Here is a 17,416-nt window from a genome sequence, read left to right as displayed (position 1 = left end):
GAACAAAAACTTGGAAATAAAGCTTTGATATTATTACCTGAGTTAAATGAACCTGATGAGGTTACCACTCTTGAACATTCTATGAACCTGAATGTATCCAGAACTTGCCCCTGTGAAGTTAAAGTTTCCTCAAATAAATATTGTATCGGCTAATAGCCCCTTCTTTTAAAACTATTTTTACTTATAGTAAAATTACATAAGTAGAAATAGTTTCAAATTATTGCGGATTATATATCTCCTAAGTTTCCGAGCACGATTAGAGTACCTTCTGAAATCCACTATTGGAGTCTTTTGGACAGCGTTTGATGTTCCTGAGAACCAAGAGAATTCATGAACAAACATTTTTCTCAAAATAGTATTGGTCAAACCAAAAGAAATATGCTTGTCAATGTGTGCTTTGCTCTTTTTTCTCGTTATTAAAGGTGTGGTTTTATTTTCATGTGAATGATTTTGAACATAGCATCATAAAACTATTACCTGAAGGAAACTTTGACGTGGGAAACTTTCTTAAATCATAAAAAAAGTAGTCCTTTTACCCTTTGTTCCCAATTTCTGTAGATTGCGGAAAAACAATATATGATAACCACGTTTCCTTTGCGAGAAAATCGCAGAAGATTTGTCGGAAATCAAATTCGAATTCAGAAAAATCACGTTTGAATCAGTGCAGGATAAACAAGCTAGAAGATCTTAAAATGATTCTAATCCCCACCACTGCTGTTATTGTCTATGTTTTACTTTGTGGAAGTAGAAGGGGGGTAATATTTTTCACATTTTGATCGATTTTCTTCTAAGAGTTATCTATGCCCTTAAGAAAACAGTTTATCATGTATATAGGCCTTTCTTAAATCCAAGTTCCAGGAACCTTCACCTCTCTCCTTGAAATTTGTTTTATGGATGACATAGACCCTAGTGTTCAGACGAAGGACGAATCCAAAACAAATTACTATCCACGAATGTATAGATGGCAGTATCATTTAATAAATATTAAATTCTAATTACGTGCAGGGAAACACGTTTTGCAACATTACATGATGGAAAGGCCAAACAAAAAGGTTTTGGTGGAATTGATGAAAAAAGATGCAAAGGAATTCAAAGAAAGCCCCAAAAATGCTAATAAACTCCTTTCTATGCAGCAAAAGACAGAGGTGGGTTTAAACTATTCAATTTGGGTTGGTATTGCAGTGGTGGAACTCCTTAGAAAAAACTAATCCCAAAAATAACTTTAAAAATTCTAAAGTATTGGTATTAATGTAAAACTGGAGCTATTAAAAACGAAACTTGTTAATAAAATAATTCTTACTTCTTAATATGCAGAACAACTGTAGCTAACACATTTTGAGGACATTTTCAATAGCCTATACTTTACCCCCATATTAGTGTGGAAATATATAAATATATATATATATATATATATATATATATATATAGCCTATATATATATATATATATATATATTTATATATATATATATATAGAATAGGCTACCATGTATTTTTCCATACATCACTCTTGCTTCAACATAATACCTGTTTATTAAATCAGCATTAACAAAATCAAGGAAAATAGCATGTATCATGTAGCCTAGTCTATAGACTAGTCCTAGGTTATACTTATTCTTGTTGTTGTTTTTTTCTTTTCAAGTTGACATTATAGTTTGGCTATCTGATGAGAAGCATGTAGCCTAGATGTTCTAAGATAATAAAAACCAACAAAATTGGTAATTTTTCTAAATATAAATTTTAATATAAATTAATATGGCTCCAAGTCAGATTTTAAAAATTATCAGTTCAATTATCATAATCAGTTCAATCAGTTATAATCAGATAATCAGTAATCAGTTCAAATTATCAGTTTCAATTACATCTATTTTTTTGCCAAGTGATGGAAAAGTTGATTGTTTCATGCATTCAAAAGTATTTTGATGGAAATCATCTTTGGAATCCTGCTCAACATGGTTTTTGAAAAAATAGGTCTTGTAATATCCAAGTTCTTGAGGTTATTTTGGATTTTCAATGTTTTGCCAATTTAGCTATACCCTTTGACTGCATTTATATCAACTTCTTGAAGACATTTGACAAAGTGTCAATACCCATCCTTCTAAAAAATGTGCAGCTTATAAATTGGGTAAAAAAACAATTGCATTTATTGCTGATTATCAAAATGGACAAACTCAGCAGGTTGTTGTTGATGAAGCTATGTCATCCTCAATTGATGTGTTAAGTGGAGTCCCCCAGGGTAGCTGCCTGGGTCCAATTTTATTTTGTTTATTTATTAATGATCTGCTTTCCTCTGTCCAGCATTCTACTGTCAAGATGTTTACAAATGATGTAAAACTTTATCTACCAGTACAAGACCAAAACAATTTGCAACTTTTGCAGGAGGATCTTGACTCTCTAACTTATTGGTGCAAATCTAATTCCATGTTCATAAACCCTTCTAAGTGTGTTGTTCTACACTATGCTTGTAAACTCCCACCTGTGCATACTTACCAGCTGTCTGGCATACAAATTCCTTCTAACAAAATAGTGCATGACCTTGGCATTTACTTTGACACCCAATTGAAATTTGATAAGCATGTTTCAGAAATTGTAGAGAATGCAAATTATTGTTTATCATCTATAAGGAGAAGCTTTAGTAGGTTTAATCTTTGTAATTACTTACTACTATACAAATCAATGGTCTGCCCTCTTCTTGAGTATAATATTTCTGTTTGGTTTCCATTAGGTCTAACAGATAAACATAGGATAGAAAAAGGTTCAGAGAAGGGCCACTAGATTGGTTCTAGACCAATCTAGATTACTGAGGCATAAGTCTGGTCTCTGTAGGTAGCAAATTACTGAGTAATATGATACTTTCTAGACTGAGACATGCTGTAGACAAAGTTTTAAGGGAAGAACAATGCGGTTTTTGGAAAGGTAGAGGGTGTGTCGACCATGTTTTCACTCTTAGGTTAATAATTGAGAAGTCCCTTTGATGTCAAACACCTTTGGTCCTTAGTTTTATTGTTTATGAGCAAGCTTTCGATTCTGTTGATAGAACAGTGTTAACAAAGGTCTTATTGTTATGGTATACCAGAAAAATACAGTAAAGTGATTTGTACTATATACAAGAATAATACTGCTGCAGTTAAGGTAGGAAATGAGGTTAGCAACTGGTTTTGTATTAAATCAGGAGTTAAGCAGGGTTGTGTTCTATCCCCCTTTATATGGATCATTTTGATGGACTTTGTCTTAAGGAGCACAGGAAAGGCAATTGGAGACCATGGAATCAAATGGGGAAGAAGAACACTCCTAGACTTAGATTATGCTGATGATTTAAGCATATTAGATGAAAGTGTGAGCAAAATGAATGAATTTTTAGAGGTTTTACGAGTTCAGGGTGCTAAAATAGGCTTGAAAATTAATGTTAAGAAGACTAAGTCACTAAGGCTAGGAATAAGTGAAGATGAACAGGTGACATTAGGTAACAAAAAGATTGATCAGGTTGGGAGCTTCAGTTAACTTGGTAGTATTATTAGTAAAGATGGTGGGAGCAGTGAAGATGTTAAAGTAGAATAGCTAAAGCTCAGGGTGTTTTTTCACAGTTAAAAAAAGTTTGGAAGAATAGAAAGATAAGTCTACAAACCAAGATTAGAATATTGGAAGCTACAGTGATGACAGTGGTCAAATATGGCTTTGAAGCATGGGCACTCCAAAAAGCAGATGAAATTTACTGGGATATAATGATTATATCCCCTTTCTGGGGATATAATGAAAGAAAGGTTGAGATGGCTAGGCCACATTCTATGGATGAAGGATGACAGATTACCAAAGATTGTCCTTTTTGGCCAACCGTCTGGGGCTACATGGAAAGCAGGTCATCCTTGTCTGGGTTGGGAGGATGTCATAAATAAAGATTTAAAGGAAATGGGAACTTCCTGGGAGGGTATAAAGAGGGAGGCTTTAAACAGATTAGGTTGGAGGAGGAGCGTGCATAGCTGTGTTGGCCTCAGGCGGCTTCGTGCTGCAGTGAGTTATTATTATTAGTAGTAGTAGTAGTATTATGATTTTGTGTTTTGCAACAAGCATTGATGCTTACCACTATTCATAATAATAAAAATAAAATAACCCAGGGGAGAGGCTGTATGTTTGAGGAAAGAGATTTAATGAAATTCTCAGTTTAGGTTAGCAAATATTATATTTAGGAAGGATGTTGGGTAAAGGTTTGTATTAGGAGCTATTAGATGATTTCTGCCAATGTAAGCCTATCTCTCTTGTTTCAACCTGTGCACTCATAAATTGAGTTAACTGTTGGCCTACAAAACAAGAGTGACAAATGACATAATCTTTCTATATTATTAAAATAAGAATTGTTTTCTTAACAAGTTTCCTTCTCAATAGCCCCTAATCTAGATTTTCACCAAATCTTGAATATGGAATAATATGGTATGGCCAGTAGTGTTGCTTCACAAAATTTTAGGGAAGTTGCAAAATTTAGAATTATAGTTAGACATGTAGTCTATTGTTGTTTATCTCTTTTTTTTCAATGAAAAGAGGAAAAAGACATTTTTAATGAAAGACTCCAAAAAGCAGTTTTTGAAATCTAGGGAGAAAGACAAATATCCCACTCCTGTCCCCCCTTCAACAAGAATGTTAAATAAGGGATAAATTGGTAGTTCTAGCAGCATAAAATCATGTAAATTTGGTTGAGGCTAAATAGGCTATATAGCTCAAAATTCAGGGGGTGGCAACTATGTTACTTTTTTCAGTTTGTTTCTTCAATGAAATTATCAAAAATGACATTTTCAATGCAAAGACTTCAAAAAAGTTATTTTTTTTTTAAATCTAGAAGGGAGAATACAAATTTTCATTTTGAACCCTTAAAGTTTGTATAAGCTAGTATAACAACAGAAATTATAGAATACTACTTTTCGAATTGTTAGGCTACATATCCTACAATGGAATTCTTTAAACTCAAATAAACTTGCTTAGCTTATCCAATTTGCAAACAATAACAGAATTGAGATTATTTGTCTACAAGAGACTAATCTTTCTCAGTTCAAGAGAATCAAAATGCCTGGGTACAAGTCTTACAGGAAATGTAGATCAACTAATAGAAAGGGAGGTGGTGTTGTGACCTTTGTTTATGATTCAATCTAACATTTTCCTCAACCTTTAATTATCTACAAGGATGAAATTGATGTTGTTTTCATAAATAAAGATTTAAAGGAAATGGGAACTTCCTGGGAGGGTATAAAGAGGAAGGCTTTAAACAGATTAGGTTGGAGGAGGAGCGTGCATAGCTGTGTTGGCCTCAGGCGACTTGGTGCTGCAGTGAGTTATTATTATTAGTAGTAGTAGTAGTATTATGATTTTGTGTTTTGCAACAAGCATTGATGCTTACCACTATTCATAATAATAAAAATAAAATAACCCAGGGGAGAGGCTGTATGTTTGAGGAAAGAGATTTAATGAAATGAAATTGATGTTGTAGGTGTAATCATTACCCTAGCTAATGGTAACCATCTTGCCATAAAATCACTATATAACCCATGTGGGAGCAAGGACATCCAAAGTATCTTGGAATCAGAACTATCAGGTAATAATATCTTTATTTTTGGAGATCTTAATGCCCATAGCCCTCTCTAGGAACAAAGTCAGCTGACATAATTTTACAGACACTTGGATTTTTCACTCTATTTAACTTCCAGACCAGGTATAACATTTCATCTAATTCTTTCTCAACTATAGATTTGCTTCTGGGTCCTTCTTCATATTATGATCTAGTTCAGATGGTAAAGGTGTTGTCTCTGCAATTCTTACATCATTTCAAGATTTATAATATTCCCCCAAACTCCACATGCCTACATTTAATAACTCCAAAGGCAATTGGTCCCTTTTTTGTGAGATATTCAAGGAAGTAGACTTTTCCTTTGTTTCTTCTAATTCTGATATTAATGCCATTGAGTCTAATTTGAAATCAATCCTGCTGTAGTCAGCTAAATTGGCAATACCAATGACTAAGTTGCATTTTTACAGTGACTCCAAAAGACCCAAGAACTGGTGGAATGACAAGTGTATGGTTGCAGTTCAGGCAAAAAGAAAGGCTCATAAAATGTTTCAAAAGCACCAATCTCAGTCAACAGCAATCATGTGCTGAAGTGAAACTAGTTTTTAGGAGACTTAAACAGGGTACATGGTTGAATTTCAGCTCAAGTATCAGTTTTAGAACCCCAATTTCAAAAGTTCACAATTTCATTAGCAAACTAAATAGTGGGAAGCAGTCTATTGATGACCATAGATATGATATCATTCAGGATAGTTATCCCATTGTCTCAGATAAAAATAAGGCAGAAATGTTTACCAATATCTATAAAAATGATTGCTCAGATTTTCATTCCATCCAACCTCCTTTTTGCACTCTGCCTCTCACCTGTTCATATAACGGCGCCCTGATGAAACCTTTTTCCTAAGATGAATTCAGTGTAACACTTAACTTTCTTAATATCAAGTCTTCCCCAGATCATGATGGTATTTATATGAAGTGGATTCTTGAATCCCCAAAGGTGGTTTATACTGCCCTCTTAAATCTTATAATCTTATTTGGTCAAGCCAAATTTTCCCAGATGCTTGGAAGATTGCTAAGGCATTTCCAGCTTTAAAATCTTCTTACTCATCTTGTGATCCCAAGTCTTACTGTCCTATATCAGTTTTACCAGCCATTAGTAAAGTTCTGGAAAGGCTTGTCTTATTAAGAATTGAGTGGTTTGCTGAAGTCAATAATCTCTTTCCTAGCAAACAAACAGGTTTCAGAAAAAGACATAGCTCTTTAGACAACATATACCCAGCTAGAAATTGATGTTTGTATAACTCTCATAAAATAAGACATGTCACAATGGCTGTTCTGTTTGACTGGTCAGATACCTATGGCAATGTAGTTTACAATAAATTATTAAAACTTTTAATTAATCTTGACTTCCCTTATTCTTTCATATGTTTTATGAAGTCCTTTGTAACTGATAGATGTTTTTATATTCAAGTAAATCAGTCTAGAGGTGAGTTAAGTTCCATTACAAGAGGTCTTCCTCAAGATGCTGTATTGATCACTTTTCTATTCAACCTGTATGTTTCTGAACTTGAAGTATCTCATACATCATTTGGCCTTTATGCAGATGATTTGATCATTTGGAAGTTGGGAAGGGATATTGACCTTCTTCAAAGTCTTATTCAGCAGGGTATGAGATTAGTCCAGAGATTGTCTTTAGCATTTGGCTTCCCAATCTCAATCAGTAAAACTGAAGCCATTATATTTACTAATGGTACTACAGATCCTCCTAATCCACTAACAATTTTCTCAAGGGTGATCCCATATTGTAATTCATTGAAGTTACTTGGTTTATTTATGGATTCAAAATGCAGTGGCATGAACATACTAATTCGTTGAAATCTTTGATTATTCAGAGACCTTGTATTCTAAAGAGACTTGCTGAAAATAAGTGGGGATGTCACCCTAAAATTATATTGGATTTCTGCAAACTATTTATTTGTTCAAATATAGGATCCAATTTTTCTCAGCTTTTCCTCCATCCTCATTCAAAATCCTTGAATCTTTACAAAACTGCTATTTGAATACCTTTGGGTGTGTATAAGCATACTCCTATGTCTAAGTTAAAAATATTTCTTGCAAATCTAGGCTTAAGGAACCAAGCATGCTGTATATGCACATACCTTTGCTGGGAAGTCAGCCTGTCCCAATGCCCATTCATCATGGAATCAATTTCAACTGGAGGTCCCAAATTGGAATCAATATTCTTCTTATGCATATCCCTTTACTGAGTCCACCAAGTTGTCAAGTAGAACTTATCTCTATTAATAAAAACTTGATTCCTAATTATGAGATACAGACTATTTCGGCTGAACAGATCTCAAAGACATACCCTAGTCATAGAAAAATATATACAGATGAATCTGTCCAGAGGAAGAGAGCTGGAGCAAGAGCATGTATCCCTTCCCTGAATTTGAACATCTATTCCCCTCTCCCATTGGGATCTTCTATCTTGTCTGCCAAATTATGTGCCATTTGCCTGGCCTTGGATGCACTTATAAATTATAACATGGAATCTGAAAATATACTCTGTCTTTCTGACTCCAAATCAGCATTGCTGTTGATCCAAAATACTAATAGAATTGCCAATGACAAGGATTTATATAATACTTTAAGACAGCCTCTTAATCTTAAGACTAAAGGCAATGAGGTTTATTTCCAACATGTTCCAAGTCATAAAGGTATCAATTATAATGATATGGCTGATTCTCTAGCAGCAAAGGCTTCCATGTTAATCCATAGTCCTTCCTCTGACCTCAGTTCACGAGATATTATCAGGAAAAGATCCAATGTTAATCACAGTAAATTAATTTTATCCCCATTTCATACAAGATTAAATACTGTGCTATATTACTGGCTGAAATCAGGTGCCCTACTTCTAAATAGCTTGTTATTTAATTGGAAGTTACATCATTTCTCTTTCTGCTGAGTTTGTTTCTCAACAGATGAAGTGAGTAGGAAGAGCCATATTGGTACTGAACGGCCTAGTGGCCTTAAACTGCTGGGGACAAGTAGCTCAGGTACCCACACTTCCCACAATCAATAACAGTGTAACATTGTATATAATAGTAGGGACTCATTGTTTGCTGACTGGAGGAGAATAGAGCTTCCAGTGGCCAGTTTCTCATATGAAGGAGTCAAAGAGGTGAAAGAACTTGATGATAGTCCATATACCTCCCTACAATTTTTGGAACTGGAACTGGAAGTGACACTTTGTTCTTTATTGGAAAATTATTACCATAAATTTAGAAAACTATGTTAAAAGCCTTGAAAAGCTACTTTGTGGATGAAGACCCCAAATTCAACTGCCACAGCCATGCTGCACTAGCAGGGGCTAACCAGACTCTTGGTATCATCAAATGCACAATCACGAGTAGATCCTCAGCAATAGTGATTAAACTCTATATAAGCCTTGTGAGACCTAAATTAGAGTATAGAATATGCATTGCCACATCAATTAATAAAACCGACCAGATGGCTGTCAAATCTGTTCAAAGATGGGCAACAAAATGCCTAAAGGATTTCAAAGATAAAGAGTATGGTTGTTGACTGCAGAGCCTGAAGCTACCAACTCTTACATACTGCCAACACAGTGGCGATGTGATAATGACTTATAAATTGCTCCTTTTTGAACCTGCATGGTTGTCAAGTACCAGAGGTTATTCAGTAAAGCTGTTCGCCAGGTGTGCCAAGGCAACAAAAAGAAACACTTTTTTCTACTATTTGAATCATAAGTCTGTGGAACAGCCTAAGTAAGACAGTGGTGATATCTACAACAATCAATAGCTTCAAATCAAATCTTGACAAGGACTGGGCAATAACATCTTGGGTGACTCAATGGGATGCAGCAGATATCTCACAGTCCCTTAATCACTAATTGGCATGCACTGGATTTGTCCATATCACTAGCAAGTGTGATTTAAGGGAATTTAAAGTAAAGCAATACTAAATACTTAACTATCCTATTGCTAAAAACAAATTGTTTCACTTTATCCTGTCCTTCCGCCTGACAGATAAATATACAGTCCACTATGTACTCACACTTTTTTTTTTATCATGGCTCTTCTCTATTTTAATGATTTTTCAGGAATCCTGATAAGTCAGCAGAAAAAAAAGAAGGTTGTATTATTTTAAAATATACCAGGAATATTTATAGCAGGTGTATGTTATTCATCAGGAAAGGATATGGCTTATGTTTAGAAATGCACTGTCACCATTAAGATAAATTGGTGTTTATAATTGTTTTAATGTAATTATTTTTGTGACTTTTTTCTGCTGGCAAATAACAAGTTATAAGGTGTCTCTTTAAGAGTTTAAAATAAAATTTACAAACAAAACAATTAGTGTGGGTGAAAAGAGCATAAAAAATACATTTAAGTGGGGTAAAATTTACCAGATGAATTTTAAGTAAAATTAAATTATCAAAATGTGGTAAATAAAACTTAAGGTTGAGCCTAGTCTTGGACACAGATCTTAAAGTTAGGAAAACATATCTAAATCAACAACAGACTTGGTCTTGGATATATTCAATCTAATACCAGTGTTATTCTGCACAATGATTGTATTTTAATAGGCTAGGCGATAAGGACAACTTTTATATAAATTCAAATGTTAAGAAATGATTTTTTCCCAAATTATAGTTAGCCAATTTCAACTGTCCTTGTCTTTAACTATCTTCCAATCCCAACTATCTAGCCTATATATTTTACATCAAAAACTAAGATATGTTGTCCATGTTTAGGAAAGATACATTTTAATTAGGTATTTATCAGCTCTCTTCTATGATATAAAAAAGGCATTTGAAACACTAAACCATGAAATCTTGATGGAGAAAATTAATAACACAGATATTAGAGGTAAAGGCCTAGATCTAATAAAAACTTACCTGCATGGTCGAAAAATTCAGGTAGAAATAAATGGACATCTGTCAAGCCATATCGTTACTGATGATATTGGAGTCCCCCAGGGATCAGTATTGGGGCCATTACTATTTTTGATTTATATAAATGACCTCCCAAGGTGTTTACCCCAAGATAATAGCTTAGCAGTAATTGTTTGCAGACGATACGGTTGTGACAGTAAAAGCTAAAACCCCATCTTTGTTGGTTGAGAAAATGGTGACAGCAATGAAATCTTTGAATAAATAGTTTGCGTGTAACTACGTAGCCCCGAACATTACTAAAACTGAATTCATGATTTTCGGGTGGTCACAGCAGGTGATAAATAAAATTACCATTAATGAGTTAATTGTAAATCAAAGTAGGATACAAAGAGTAAATTCATTTCGTTACCTTGGGATTATTCTCGATGAGCTTTTATCTTTCCGTAAGCATTCTGATTATTTGAGATTGAAACTTGCCCATCACTTAGGTTGTCTTCATAGATTGAAACAGTTGTTTCCTGTTTCCATCCTTAAAATTGTATACCATTCTCTGATTGAATCATATCTTAGTTATTGCCCTGTAGTTTATCTCAATACATTTATGGTCCATCTGCAACCTCTTCAGATAATTCAAAATAAGGCAATTAGAATTCTGGGTACTTTTGTTCATTACTTCAACAAAGTAGCTGGGGGGGGGGGGTTAATTCTGAAAAATTAGAAAAAATGAGGTATTTTTAACTTACGAACAGATGATTGGATCTCAATGAAATTTGACATTTAGAAGGATATCGTGTCTCAAAGCTCTTATTTTAAATCCCGACCGGATCTGGTGACATTGGGGGTAGTTAGGGGAGGGACCTAAAATCATGGAAAACGCTTAGATTGGAGGGATTGGGATAAAACTTGGTGGGGAAAATAAGCAGAAGTCTTAGATACGTGATTGACATAATTGGAACGGATCTGCTCTATTGGGGGGGGGGGGGGGTAATTTTGAAAAATTAGAAAAATGATGTATTTTTAACTTACGAAGGAGTGATCGGATCTTCATGAAACTTCATATTTAGAAGGACCTCGTAACTCAGATCTCTTTTTTTAAAGTCTCAACCGAATCCAGTGTCATTGGGGGGGGGGCAGTTGGGGGAAGGGTGGACCAGAAATCTTAGAAAATACTTAAAGCAGAGAGATCAGGACAAAACTGGATGGGAAGAATAATAACCTGTCTAAGATATGTGACTGACGTAATCGGACCGGATCTGCTCTGTTTGGTGGAGTTGTGGGGGGGGGGGTAATTCGGACAAATGAGGTATTTGTAACTTACAAAAGGGTGGCCAAATCTTAGTGAAATTTGATATTTAGAAGGATCTTGTGCTTTAAAGCTCTAATTTTAAATTCCGACCAGATCCTTTGACATTGGGGAGAGTTGGAGGGGGAAACCAGAATTCTTGGAAAACGTGAAAATTGGGGTATTTTTGTCTTACGAATAGGTGGTCGGATCTTAATGAAACTTGATATATATAGCAGGATCTTATGTCTCAGATTTTCCATTTTTGACTCGAATTGGATCCAGGCACATAGGGGGTTGGAGGAGGGAAACAGAAATCTTGGAAAACGCTGAGAGTGGAGAGATGGGGATGAAACTTTATGGGAAAATTTACATAATTGGAATGGATCCGTTCTCTTTGGAGGAGCTGGGGGGTGTGTGTTAATTTGGAAAAATTAAAAAAATTGAGGTATTTTAACTTAAGAACGGGTGACCGGATCTTAATGAAATTTGATATTTAGAAGGAATTCATGTCTCAGAGCTCTTATTTCAAATCCCGACCAGATCTGTTGACATTGGGGGGAGTTGGAGGGGGAATCTTGGAAAACGTTTGGAGTGGAGGAATCGGGATGAAGCTTGGTGGATAGAATAAGCAAATGTCCTTGATACGTGATTGATGTAACCGTACTGGATTTGCTCTCTTTGGGGGAGTTGGGGGTGGGGTTCAGTGATTTGTCGAGTTTGGCGCTTCTGGGCGTGCTAGGACGATGAAAATCGATAGGCGTGTCAGGGAGCTGCACAAATTGACTTGATAAAGTCTTTTCCCCAGATTCGACCATCTGGGGGGGGGGGCTAAAGGGAGAGGAAAAATTAGAAAAAAGGAGGTATTTATAACTTACGAGTGGGTGATCGGATCTTCATGAATTTTGATATTTAGAAGGACATCGTGACTCACAGCTCTTATTTTAAATCCTGACCGGCATTAAGCCTCTGATTTTCCTTTTAAATCAATCTATTGATTCTTAGAATTTTGTTAGAGCTCATACCATATGAGCTCTTGGCTCTTAGCTCTTCTTGCCTCGCCACAAGTGGCATATGAACCCTTAACTCTTGTTTTGTTTGTTTTTTGGGGGGAATTATTAGTATGACGAGACGTTGTGGTTTTTTTCTATCATTTGTACTGCCCCAGCCTTACGCCAATAATACTGCCAAAATATTTGCAATATTATTGGACAAAATATTGGCCAGCTTAAGCCAATATTTAGTTGATTGATTATTGCTACTGCTGAGAATGCCAGGACAATGGTTGAGTATACTCCTGGAATTGGATTTCTTCTAGTTTGGAGTCCAAGTGGGGTCACTAGGCGAATTTCATCATTTTTATCAAGAGTACTTAGGATACCTATACCACTACAATTATGAGATCCACATAAACAACAGGCATCTGAATGGGCATTAAAGTCACTAGTAATTACAAAATGCTCTTAGTCTTTAATCACTTTTTTCATTTTATTAAATATGTAATCTGTTTGTGGTTCATTTCCATCAGGGTTATATACATTAGCAATAACTATTGTATCCTTCTTACCTAGGAATACTCGGCAAGCTACTATCTCAATTTTAGAACTTGCAATTTTTTCAATATCTAGTTTTTGAAACATTAATGAATTTTTAATACAAATCAATATTCCTCCTCTTGACTGATCTGCTCTATCTTTTCTTATTACTTCATAATTTCTAAGTCTACATGAATTTTGGGGTTGTAGCTATGTTTCTTGAAAGCACCCAACATCAATTTTTTCTTTTTCTAAATAGCAGTCTAATAAATCCTATTTGCCTTTCAAAATAGATCAGATGTTAAAAAACATCACCTTTATTCTGGTTTATTTGCTAGATTCCAAACTACTTCAACATTGATTTCAACTTTGAACAGTGAGTGCATAAGATGAAATAACTCCACAATCCTATCTTTCATTTCTAATTCCTTGATTTCTACCACTTCTGGCACTTAAGATACAAATAATACTAGCTCTTGAAGGGTCTTTTTAGGTTCAAGGAGGGATTGCTCTTTCACAATCTTCTTATTCAGTGCATTCGTATAACTCTGGTATCCCTGGCTTCTCTTTTCATTGGTAAATTTTGGGCAACTGAAATTTTTTGAATTTCACGGCTTTAGTGGCGGGCTGAGCAGCTACCAGATGTTGTTGAATGGTTTTTTCCCACAGATAGCACAGATATACTTTTGTATTTTCCTGACTCTTATGCTTCTAGTTGTAAGGGACATTCTTTAGAAGCATGTTTGTTTGCACATCTCAAGCATACAGAATGTGGTGAACTACATTTTCTTGAGTATGGCCATACTTTTGATGCTTGAAGCATTGTATCATTGGTCGGTTGTACCTCTCACTATTCCTTTTCTTCCATAAAGCCAAATACACGGGATAGAGAGTTTCTCTCAATTGCTACACAAACTAAATCAACTTTGCATGGGTAACGTAGGTTGTTGCGGCAACTTTTTTTCGGATTCGCCCAGTAAAGTGTTGTGAGAGCAACACTTTGGTTTCGTTTCCTCGCTTAGATTAAACGCTGAAGTTATTAATCTGTAAGGATCTTAAAATAAACACTAAGTACACCAACTTTCAAAAGCTGTAAATCCCTCATTGCAACTAGCAAAAGTTGCAAACCCTCATCGCTGAAGATGAGTGTAGCCTAGCAGCAGATTATTACTTATAAGTCCCCTACATGTCTTACTACTGGAACCAAATTGGTCTTACCACAAATAATAGGTACACCAACAAGCAAAAGAGGCGAATCCCTCATTGCTGAAGATGATCATGAACTAACAGCCGACTGTTGCTTAAAACTCCCCTATATGACTCATAATTGGTATTGGCCTATTTTTGGTTTCTGTGTGTACCTTACTACTGAAATTGTCAACCCCTTTAAACTTTCAAACTAGAATATCTCATGAAGGAATTTTTCTGCCAAAAAATGGATGACATATACTTTGATCAGCTCATCAAGAGCTATTGACTGCCGTCGAAAAAAATTATCCGTCTTAGTTCAAAAGTTGACTTTTTTTGCCGTAGGCCAAATTTCTAACTTAGAAAGGAGCAAAGGATAAACTCTAGTTTCTTTAGCAATGGGAGAATTTTTAAAGTTTAATAGGCACATCTGATACCATTTGCCTACCGCAATCCAAGTGCAAAAAGCCGAATAATAATCTCAGATGAAATCATGAACAGAAAGGGGCAGAAACAATAGATTTTTGGCCCCAGGCAAGAGTTCTATGAAGTTTTCTAAAATTCAAAGTCATATTCATCAATCCGGCCTAAGGTCCACACTTCCTGTAAAAACAGCAGAGGTTAGACCCTAACCATTTTCTAGGAATATGCTGAAATAGAAGTGCTAGGAAAAAAAACACGACACAACCAAATTTTTGCTCTCGCTACACAATACTCGGGCTATTTTCTAATTTTTTGGTTTCTCGATTGTATCTTTTCAGCCTCTTTAATCTATATATATATATATAAAAAAGTTGTCTGTGTGTGTGTGTGTCTGTCGAGTGACGTCATGTTTGTGTGTCGACTGACGTCATGTTTGTTAACTGATGAAATTACATACCGGGACACCGGGACACAAATGACGACCGGGACACAGGGAATATAAATGAAGACCGGGAACCTCAAAGAGAAATTACAGACTGGGAAACCCAGACACAAATCACGACCGGGACACAGGGAATATAAATGACGAACGGGACACAACTACAACGGGGATGCCGGGGGCACAGGCGGGATATATAAATGACGACCGGGACACAGGGATTGTTCGAATAGATATTACAGACCGGGACACCGGGACACAAATGACGACCGGGACACTCAAAGAGAAATTACAAACTGGGACACCGGGACACAAATGACGACCTGGACACAGGGAATATAAATGACGACCGGGACAACATGAATGCTTCTTTCTACGCCTGCTTTTGGTGAATGTACCCGGTCCGACATCCTTTGAGTATTTAAGAACTGTAAACGGTACTATACATGGCACTTACCGTAGTGCATGCCAAGCTCTGAATTTATTGGAGAATGACCAACACTGGGATAACTGCATCAATGACGCGTGCGAAACGTCAACTCCAAGTCAAATTCGTGCATTGTTTGGCATCATTTTAACAACTTGCTCTCCATCAGCTCCTACAGAGTTATGGGAAAAATATAAGTCAAGAATGTCCGAAGATATACTCCATCGAAAACAGTTAGAGACGTCCCCAAAATGAAAAATTCAGAATGCCCATAGATCTAAAAATAAACCTGGGCAAAAATTTATTTTTTCGATTTTACCACGGTGTGCATTTTCGTCTGACTTTTAGCGGTTTCAAGCCTCTATATACAAATATGTGGAATTTTGTCTTGCCAAAAAAAAGGATTATGTATGTGTGTAAATTTTTTTTCCCAGGGGTGATGGTATCAAACCAAAGATCCTAGAAGATTGACAAAGGACTCATTCAAACGGAAATTAATAGTTCTAGTGTCCTTTTTAAGTGACCAAAAAGATTGTAGGGCAGCTACCTCCCCTCAAAGTTGCTACCCTCAAAGTTGCCCAATCAGAATTTTGTATGGCCATTTTATTCAGCATAGTTCAAAGGTCCAATAGCTGTTTTTGATTATGATATGACCCTCTATAGTCATATGGTAAAGGAGGAAAGATTCAATAAAAGTCAAGGGAGCCTAATCAAATCATACCATCAGGTTCAGCGTATCAGAGAACCTTACTGTAGAGGTTTCAAGAACCTTACTGTATAATTTTGTATTTTTTGCCTGAAGAAAGAGCATGGATGTGAGCTTATTTTTTCGCCAAGGGTGATTGTATCAAATTAGGGGTTCGAGAAGATCAGGAGAGAGCTCATTGAACAGGAATGAAAAGTTCTAGTGCCCTTTTTAAGTGAAACAAAAAGATTAGACGGCTGCTATCCCCTGAATTCGGAGGTGGGATTGTTTTTAGGATATTTAGGGTGAGATTCCCCAGGAGAGCAGATTCCCCATGGGAAATCTGCTTTTTTTTGTGCAAAGCAAATTTTGAGGGTGAACGGTATGGACGAAATTTTACATCAGGGGGAGGGGATTTCCTGGCATTTTTTGAAAAACTATTATAAATTAAGTAAAAAGATCAAATTTTAGTAAGGAGCAACATTAAAACATGAAAAAACAGAAATAATTCCATATAGGGGGGGGGGCTACTACCCTGAATTTTTTTTTTTATCAACTTTTTCTTTTGTAATCCCACAAGTTGATGTCACTTGCCATGCCGAGTGTTTGTGTTTCACTCTGTCTGATTTTTGCCATTGTCAGGAACCCAGAAAGACTGTCAAACCATCGCTTCCCTGATTGGCCCCAGGATGGCTTCCAGCCAGCTTTGGCTGGGTCGAAGTCATAGATTATTTTTGTAGGTAGTTCAGAGGCATTCACAGCAGTTGTTTAAACCATTGGTAGGTGAGCTTGACTGCTTGGCTTAAACTTGCGAACCATGGCTTCTTAGTACACTGCATTAAATCAGTAGAGCTAAATGGGAAAATATACTGCTAACGTTTGACAAATTAAGAAGTATTTTCATTTATGTGGTTGCTGTCCTGATAACTGTTTAATATTTCACTTACTGGATACATTTGTATTTTCGCCATT

The 17,416-nt window shown here is 35.8% G+C and overlaps 1 protein-coding gene across 1 annotated transcript in view; it reads left to right on the top strand.

Moving 5' to 3' along the window:
- Positions 1-994: 994 nt before the first annotated feature.
- LOC136034665 (nucleolar complex protein 4 homolog) overlaps positions 995-17,416 on the top strand; it is a 51,795-nt gene continuing 35,373 nt past the window's right edge. The window contains exon 1 of the mRNA XM_065715981.1: positions 995-1,145. Within this exon, the coding sequence (XP_065572053.1) occupies positions 1,029-1,145 (117 nt within the window). The 5' untranslated portion in view covers positions 995-1,028. The remainder of the gene's footprint in view (positions 1,146-17,416) is intronic.

Source organism: Artemia franciscana, chromosome 13 (assembly GCF_032884065.1).
Source record: "Artemia franciscana chromosome 13, ASM3288406v1, whole genome shotgun sequence".
NCBI lineage: Eukaryota > Metazoa > Arthropoda > Branchiopoda > Anostraca > Artemiidae > Artemia > Artemia franciscana.
This window is presented reverse-complemented; position numbering and strand designations above follow the sequence as displayed.